This window comes from Spea bombifrons, chromosome 13 (genome assembly GCF_027358695.1).
Source record: "Spea bombifrons isolate aSpeBom1 chromosome 13, aSpeBom1.2.pri, whole genome shotgun sequence".
In the NCBI taxonomy this organism is placed as follows: Eukaryota; Metazoa; Chordata; class Amphibia; order Anura; family Pelobatidae; genus Spea; species Spea bombifrons.
The window spans coordinates 21257564-21267167 of record NC_071099.1 but is presented as its reverse complement, the minus strand read 5'-3'; the positions used below and the strand labels follow the sequence as shown (position 1 = coordinate 21267167).

Genomic DNA, 9604 nt, shown 5'->3' with positions numbered 1-9604 from the left:
CCCCTCCGGCCGCGGGAATGGTGGGGACGGCGAAACGCGCCGGACGCCGATGCGACATTGCTTCGATGTTTCTGATTGTGTCATCGGGGAATTTCCTTTTATCTTTATTTTCCATCGCGACGGCTGCACGAGTTACAATCTACCCCCCCCCTGACTCCAGAGCGGCTTTCGTATATTTTGTATAAATTGATACATTTTGTATAAATTATAGAACCGATTTGGGTTTCTGAGTCCTCGGATTCCCCATAATCCAGACCAACGTTACGAGAAATTCCTTTCACGCCGAAAAAAATCCATTCTCCGGAAAAAAAATGTCATTCTCTACATTTGCCAGGCCCGCCGCTGAGTGTCTGCCGGCCACTATAGGGTTAAAATTCACTGTTTTATACACAAACACAACTCACTCGGCCTTAACCGTGACGGTTTAGAGTAAACGCCGGATGATCCGTTTCACAGCAAAACGCAAATACGCGAGAAACGTCCAACATTCTGTGAAATATACATCGTTTTATTTTTCTTCTGGATTCTGGGGAAGGAGACGGGAATAGGAATTATGTCATCGTCGTCATCATCGTCATCATCGTCATCGTCGTCATCGTCGTCGTCGTTTCTCATTCTCTCCTGCCTGGGATTGGAAGCGAGAGATTCAGGATTTCCAGAGACTGGTATCGGGGTCTTCAGGAATTAAAAAAAAAACAAAAAAAAACCTTTCATTTCCCTGCGAGGCGGAAATCACCTATTTTTTTATTTTATTTATTTAATAAAAAAGGCCTAGAAACGCGTGTCCAAAACAAATGAACCTCACAAGTCTCGCCTGGAATGCTAAACGCCGCTGGGAACGCACTTCGGGGCATTATCGGGGAAGGCACCGGAAATCGCTGCCGATTCGGGAATACGGTTGTCTTCCAACATCCTTTTGGGTTCAAATTTGACAATTTCAGTCAACAGTTTTTGCTTCAGGATGTCGAAGAGTCCACATTTCACTTCGCTTTATGAAATTTCATCCGGCTCCTGAATCTAAGACGAGACCAGCGACTGAGTCTTCACAGCAGGAGAAACGGGTGACTAGACGGGGGCCGCCAGGGGCCGATCTGCCGGCAGGTTCTAGCTCTTTCTATGTTGAAGTCGGGTTCTGTGATTGGCTGCTGTGGAGGAATTGGTCGTTGCTCGGGGCCGGAGACTTTGTAACGCGTTCAGTTACAAAGGCTTTTAGTATTTTGTAAAAACAGGATTCTTTTAATGAATTTTTTAATAAATGATCAAGGGGGGGGCTACTTAATCTAGGTGTCCTCCCCAGTGACATTAGCCCGACTCTGTCTTTTTCCCTTTTCTCCCGGGTTTTTAAAGTTTTATATTACAAATATTATTTTTATAAAATGATTAAATATTTTTAATGATTCTTAAACAAACTTTCGGAGATTATTAAATATTCTTTAGATATAAAACAATCTGTAAATATACGATTTAAAAAAATATATATTTTTAAACTTTGAATATAAGATTTTTATTCTTTAAATATAAAATAATCATTAAAAATATTTTAAGAATATTAAATACATTTTAAACGATAAATATTCTTTCAATATAGGACCAATAAACACATTAATTTTTTATGGTGTGAATCAGTTGGGTAATTTGATTGTAAGCTCTTTAACACCCAATAATCACTTCTACACTTTGCTGAAGGTTGTGAATGTAACCGGCGGCGTCATTCCCACCCTCGCACTTTCTAGTCCGGGATACGTTGACGATATCCCTTTTTCGGTTAATGTATTTGCTTTGGCTTTCGTTACTCGCAGCCCCGATGGTTATTTTGGCTCGGAACGTACATGGATGGAGTTGCAGGAGGTTCGATGTATGCCCCCCACCCCCCGCGAAATACTTCTGGAAAATGTCAGATTTGGCGTGTAGAATAATGCGGGTTTTGTCAAAGAACAATCCTCCGCGGTGAACGACTTGAAACCGTTTCCTAAGGAAGCCCAAAGCGGAGGCCGAGGTATTATTATCCGCTAAATATCTCCTGGCTGCTGTCAATCCGCAGCTTCGTAAACGTGTTTTTAGAACGTTTCACAACCATTCGGAGAATCCGCAATTCCCCCAAACCTTTTTTAAAAAAGCAAAATGAACCAAATTCAGTATACATTTTTCATCGACCCGATACGGGGCCTTCCTGGTTTAAAACTCTCGCTCCGAGCCACAAAAAAGTGTAAGAATGAAGCGAGAAACAGGAAAAATATATCAATTCGATCAACTGCTGCGATAATGTAACAAAAAAGAGAAATGATTCCGCGTTCTATAAAACATACATTGTGACGGAGTAATAAATTATTCCGGTTCCGGGCGTCACTCCCTTGGCCTCCGGCGTGGAGATAAAGGACACGCTTACAGAACAGCTCTGCGTTTTGGGGCGAGATGATGATGATGAATCGCAGAGGAGGCAGCGAAACCTTCATTCCCGGGCAGATAAAAACCCGAAGATATATCCAAACTTTCCTAATCGTTGGAATTTTACCCAATATCTGATGAAATGAGGGCCGGGGAGGAATAGCGTGGGAGCGCCGGGCTCAGGAATTCTTTCTGCGTGTAAATTTATGTTTAATGATTATATGATTGTATTAAATCAACCTGTTTCAAAAGAAGTTTCTGGATCCTGCGAGGTGCGGGGGGGGGGGGTTGCTTAACGATGGAGAATTTGATATTAATGTTTGAAAAATTGCAATAACTGAATTAATGATTGAATGATTGTCGCTCCTACCCAGGAATGCGTAAAATTCAGCGGGGCTTTATATTCCCGTCGTCCCACCGCAGGGTCTTCAGAGCTGCAGCATCCGGAGGTCTATCGGGTCTTGGAATGGCTTCTTCTGATCATCTGAGCCAAACCCCCTCCGTGTTACTCCATAACTCTGCTCCGTCGGGGGCCGCGGTGATAAGGGGCAGTGCAGGTCCTCCAATGCGGCCACCACCTGCTCTAGATGAAGTGCAAACCATGTTGGTGGTAATTTAGCCCTTGGCCCAGGGCCTTGTCTGGAATCCGCTGTTGCTCGCTCTGCTACATTCCTGGCACCGAGTATATCGTCGTCGTCGTGCGTCTTCATAGAAGTCCTGGCTGTTGTAATCTTAGACCCCTTTCAGCCGAGTGTCGGGATACCCCTCGGTAACGCCTCAGTAACGCCTCGGTAATGCCGTGAATCCGTACGCTCTGATACATCGCTGCGGGTTCCTCGAGGGGCGTCTTCTCCGATTCCCTTCCTATGGTTTTCTTGTAGAGCGTTCCCTGCGCTTTAATCAGCCATTTATTATTTCATTCCACTCGGTCTCCCGGGGAACGGCGGAATAACATGTTTTTTGGGCTGAATAATGTGTTTTTTTGGTTTGTTTTAACACAGAGGGCGCAGTGTCTGCTTCACTTCCCCAAACATTTTTTTGATTTGAAAGGAATTCTGGATTTTTCTTGTAAATTCAGCCCTGACACCCTTGTGACATCATTTTAATAAATCGTGGGGCAGGTATTAAGGGTGTGTGGGGGGGTATTGTCCTAGATTCAGAATCCCCTCCTAATACCCCCCCCCCATATAATCTAAAAAGCGCGGGCGTCTGGTAACGTCTGTTTGCTGGGAACGCAGGGCTCCTAGCACCAGCGCTGGCCCCGCATGACCTGGGCGTGGAAAGCAAATGCTTATCGCCCGTCTTATCACCCCAGCTTCCGCTGCTCGCACATTCAGGATTACCAACCCAAACCGCAAAAACGACCCCCCCCTCGCCGGCCCCGGGAAAGGAAAAGAAAAACCGGCCAATATACATTCTTACTGTGCAGTAAGGGTAGTGGATGCATGGAAAATCCTTTAGGTAGAGGTGGCATGTCAATTCAGAAACATTTGCATTGATACAATGTTGCAGTGTGCAGGGAATATGTCAGACTGATACAATAGTTACTTACCAACACGTCATGTGGCCTCAACGGGGCAGGAATTATCTGTAACTAAATTATTTTTATACAATGTTTATACAAGTTTTTTGTTTTTTTTTTATAATTTATGCTGTATTTAGATGTCCTTTAAAAATAAATGAACTGAAATGTTTTTATTTACATCGCCAGCAGAGGGCGCCGTTAAGCTGGTTTTTCATTATGGAGCAGATAATAATAAATAATTCCAATAATAATCGCGATTAATATCAGATCAGTAGCCGTTAATCATTTTTCTATTACGGCTCCGACAATATCTGTTTTTATTTTATTTTTGTTTGTTTTTTTGTAGTCCAAGCCGCGCCGCGTCGCCTGTTTTTTAATTTAAAAATACATGAAATTCCAAGATTAAATATTTATTTGCCGGACGTGGAAAAAGTGGATGAAACTCAATGATGAGGACAAGAGGCCAAAGGGTGGCTCCCTGGGTATGAAAATGACACAAACGACACAAAACTGAAATTCGCTGCATTTAAAATGGGGCAAAAAATAAATAATTCCAAAAAAAAGCATAAAAATTGCCAATATCGCGTTCCAATTTCCCATTCGAATTCAGCGTAAGCTTATCGATATGTTAATGACGCGTTTGCAGCATCAATGTTTGTCACTTGTGCTTAAAACACAATTCCCCAGCATGCATCAGGCCTCTTTCTGATTGGTTGGATGTTTCCCCCCAAATGATTGCCGTTGGGTTATGTTTTAGGTGCCGGGACTGCTTTATTGCGCTCACAGTCGTTTCGGCACGGATTGGAAGTCCTTGGCTTGCGGCCGCGATGGTTTTTCGCGCCCGCGTCGTCCATTTTGTTTTATACGCATATTTCGATGGCCGTCGACACCAATATGGAGTTGGCGTTGCTGTCTTTGGCTGCGTCCTCGTAGCTGCTGCAGGAAGAAAAGGATAGACTCGGGCTCGTGTCGCTTTTATTGCTGTTCAGGACCTCGTTGCCGCCGGCGACGGGAAGGCCTTGCTGCTTGATGTGCGCCGAGCCGTCTCCATTGGCCTTTGGGTCGGCGCCGAGCGATTCCTCCTTGCTAATTAACCACATCTTGCCGAAGTACCACAAAACGTCCTTAATGGCGCATCTCTTCTCCGGCTCGATGGACAGCAGCTTGCTGAACATTTTGAGCGCGTGGGGGGTGAACTTGCGCCACTGCGAGGGGATGGCGGCCTTCTTGTATTTTTGCCACTGCAGGAATTCGTAGTAGAACGAGTCCAAATGGAGCGCTTTTTCCCACGGGAAGTTTCCGGTCATCATGCAAAAGAGCAAGACGCCGAAGGCCCACACGTCGATGCTGGACTCCACCAGGAAGCTGCCGTGCTTGGACATCTCGCACAGCTCCGGCGCCGTGTAGGGAATGGTGCCGCTCACGCGCTTCTCCGTCGTCCCGGCGATTCTGGTCATGCCGAAATCCGAGAGTTTAATCTTCCGGCACTCTTTGTCGAAGATGAGGATGTTTTCGGGTTTGATGTCGCGGTGGACGAGGTTCCGGTGGTGGAGGTAATCCAAGGCCAACGCCACCTGGTATATGCAGCGTTTGGTGGTGTGCTCCGAAAGGCCAACCTGAAAGACACGAAACGCGTCCTTAACCCACCACTGAGACAGAACGACGCCGCCTACGGACATTTTACTCTCAGAAAAAGAGCGGAAAAGGTTTTTTTCAGTTTTTTTTTTTTCCATTTTTTTTAATGGTGTCTGGAAATTGGCATTAGAAATTATAATTTTTTTTTTAAAGGGAAACTGCATATTTCCTGGGATTTCACGGGATTTGTGTGGCCCTCGCGTACCTGCGGCGGAATGATATCGAACAGATCCCCGGCCAGCGCGTATTCCTGCGCGAAGACGTAATATTCGCCGGTTTCGAAGGCGATGTCGTAGACGCCGATGATGTACGGGCAGGAGGACAGGTAGCGGGAGATGCAGAACTCCTGGAGAAAGCTCTTCTGTTTGGTCGTTTTCTTGCGTAGAAACTTAAGAGCCATTTTTGTGCCTAAAAGGAAAAAAATAAAAAAATATATATTATTTGAAATGCATTAAATATAATAATTATACCCCCCCACACACTGCTTTCGGCCTCTTCGAATTCGTGCGGCCTCCTCGTTCCTCAAGATTTACCTCGCTATGAATGTGGGGTTTTTGGGGGCGGCAGTAGAGGCTGAATAACCTGAAACCTGGTTTTGGGCCTTTTCTTTTTTTTTGTTAATAGGGTATTCTGAGAACTTTAATAACATGTTCTCGCCTAAAGCAGAGGCTCCTCTGTGATAAGAGTCCATGAACATAACGTTGGCGGAATCCTCCTGTCAGCCCAAGCAGGAAGTTGTAATCCACTTCCTGTTCTCTCCCTGCGAGAGGCCGATTTAAACCATGTGATGGGGCAGCAAGATGGCGGTTTCCGCGTACGGTCCAGTCGACACCTTGAGGAAAGCAAGGTCCTGTCCGCACTGCAGAGCAGATAACCGGGTTCTAGAGCGCTGGGTTGAAGGTTACCTTTGGTTTTGTGGATGGCGAGGTCCACTCTCCCGTACGTCCCTTTGCCCAGCTCCCTGATGACCTCGTAATGTTTGGAAACCTCGACCTTCTCCATTGTTTTTGCTGTCAGCACCTGGAGCTCTTCCAGAATTTCCATGGCGCCTCTGGAGAGGACGGGCGAGAAACTCATCGGGGCGTCTCTTATCAGCGGAACCTCCGGCTCGGGGGGGTCCTTCTAGTTCATTTGATCTTCTGGAACCCGATGAGGGACAAAAAGAAAGAAAAAACGGTTAATTTGTCAATAACGTTGTATCGGGAACGTTCTGCGGAGCCTAAATCCTCTTCTAATAATCCGATTGGCTGCGTCCAGAACCATCTCCCAAACTCTGCGTTTCATTGGTTACCGTTGGTTTTGAGGACAAACGTTTTTGATTTCATTGGCTCGCTACAACCCCCCCCTTGTGTTTAACCGCCACAAAAAACATGCGTCGGTTGGAATTGATCCGAACAAAGATCGTAATCAGACGTCGGACGCACTGAATGCGCGTTAATGAGCGAGCGTCTGGCTCATTAAATCCCTGCCGTCTGCCGTATAACCCCCCCCGAGATAATTAGGGAGAGATCATCGCCGACCCCCGACCCTCACCAAAGGGAAACCCCGCACTAGGATTTATTGGACAATGTGGCTTTGTTTTTGTTTATTTTTGTAATAATATCCATTTATTTCACCCCAGTTCTGGACTTGGAGATCTGGGGAGATTCCGCCGTAAAAGAGATTTATTGCGAAGCAGTTAATTAGAAATTATAGAAATAATGATTTTCTAACCAAAACTGCTTTTTTTATATTTATTTGAGTAATTTTAGTATTTTATCATTAAATAATTATATGAATAAATATGGAAATAATCGTCTCCATAACGGCTTTATTCTTATCATGCTTTTATTAATAAATATATCATTTGTAGGAATAAATATAATATTTTATCATTTAAAGGGATAAATATGGTATTTTTATCATTTTACAGGAATTATCGCACCCAGAACTCCTTGGCGTTTCTTGTACTCGGGTGTTTTGGGTGGAAATCAGACGTTTCCGGGCTGCAGCCAGACGGCTTTGCTGTTATTTTTAAATTCCAGAAATTCAAATTTACACCAAAAACCCATCTTATGATTCTGATCAAATTGTTTTTTTCTGTTCTTGACTCTGCATCGGTGCAGCTGGGGGGTAATTCCCAGACCCCAGGACCCCGCTGTCACAGCCGACGACTGAGATCTCGTCTCTCGAAGGAACATAAAGCCATTTACAAACACAGAAGCTGCCGGCAGATCGGCCCCCGGCGGCCCCCGGATAGTCACCCGCCTCTCCTGCTGTAACGACTCAAACCTTAATCAGTCGTTGGTCTCGTCTTAGATTCAGGAGCCGTATGTCTATCCCACGCATGTTTAATCCCCACACTGTATTACCCTCTACCACCTCTGCTGGGAGGCTGCGCCACTTATCTACTACCCTCTCAGTAAAGTAAATAATCCTTCCATTCCATCTCAGCCTCTATTTTTAATAAAAATGAACCCCTCCAGCGCGGGTAGAATCCGCCGTATTTAATAAGCATGAAGGATTGTATATTAAGCGGCTTCCCCCCCGAGGTGGTATACGGCAGGACCGGCATGCGCCGGGGATCTGAATCTTTTATCGCATGGTGCATTCCTGCGCGGCACAGAGGGGGCAAAGAGGCCTTTATCTGCTGTGTATCAGCCCCCCGGCTGCGAGGACCCCCGGCGTGGAATATTTATAAATAAACGGCAGTTTAAGGCTGCGGGGCACAAACACTCGGCATCTAAAAAAACTATTTAATAAAAATCTGCAGTAAAAACCTGAAACGCTGCAGCTTCTGCTCCGGAGCCCCCCCCGTACCCCACGCAGGCGACTTTATCCTCTATCCGGCACTTTCTACAATTTCCTTCCATCTTCTCGCCATCTTTCCATCATTTAACATTTTGGCAAAAAAAACCTTCTGCCCTTTTTTTTTCTTTTTGCTGTTTTTAGAAATATCGCAACGTAAGAAAAATATACAAAAAAATATAATAAATAAAATAAACAAAAAGCAATCCAGAAATTCCCGTTTCTCATTCATTTCTCATCCGGAATAAAACATTTAAATGCCGGGAATTGGGCAGCGGAGGGCGTTCCGCGCAGAACGTCGCCCGCATTTGAATGATAATTATTTGGGAGAGCAGATGATGGAATTATTGGAAATTGTGCGTTCCCGGATTAATCCCCCCCCCGGCAGCGGTTTCTATATTTCTGTAAAATGTATATATTTCGCAGCGCTCCGCTTACCTTCACGCCGGGGAGCGATCGCCCGGGTCCTGCGTCTGTGATAAGGAGAGGCGGGGAGGGTTAAGGATGCCTGCGCTGCCTTTGTCCGCCCCGGCCGGCTGCCAGTGACATTGTGTTGTCGTCCCGCAGTGTCTGCAGCAGATGTGACGGGGAGTCGGGGCTCGGCAGCGATCGGTCCTCCCCCCCCCTGACGTGACGGCAGCAGCCGGTGGGAGCGCCGTGCTGTGTGCAGAACATACGGAGAGATACATTGTATGCGCCGTGCGCTGTAATGCAGGGGTGTCGGACACAGCGGTCCGCGAGGGCCACGGCAGGAATCCGGGATACCCCCGCCCCCCCCGGCGCTCTGCTCAGTGATAGATATATAAATTATATGTTACGTGATAATCAATGATATCCCCCCCCCAACCCTTTATAAAACCAACATATGTATCGTATGTATTACGTATGGCTATAATATACCATGGCTATGCCTGATGCACACACACATACATACATACATACGTACACGCACACACACACACATACACACACACATACACTTACACGCATACATCCATACATACATGCATCCATACACACACACGCACACATACACTTACACGGATACACACGTGTATATAATCCTCTCGCTGTCTCTCTGTCTCTCTCCTTTTCTTTGTCTGTCTCTGTATCTCAGGACTCATCGCTGCCGGCACGAGCCGCAGACCGCCGGTTTCCATAACAACCCCGCAATCAGTGCTGACAACATAATGTGGTTTCGTTAATTGCGTGGAGCTGCAGAAATAATGGCGTTGGGTCCGGGGCACAACTCGTAAATCTGCCTCACCAGAA

General features: G+C 45.9%; 1 protein-coding gene across 1 annotated transcript; it reads right to left on the bottom strand.

Moving 5' to 3' along the window:
- Positions 1-4304: 4304 nt before the first annotated feature.
- On the bottom strand, positions 4305-6625 carry LOC128471317 (serine/threonine-protein kinase SBK1-like). The gene is made up of 3 exons (XM_053453232.1): positions 6451-6625; positions 5751-5953; positions 4305-5526 (listed from the first exon to the last, which is right to left on the bottom strand). The coding sequence occupies exons 1-3, from the start codon at positions 6620-6622 to the stop codon at positions 4771-4773; spliced, it is 1131 nt and encodes a 376-aa protein (XP_053309207.1). The 5' UTR covers positions 6623-6625; the 3' UTR covers positions 4305-4770.
- Positions 6626-9604: the final 2979 nt, after the last annotated feature.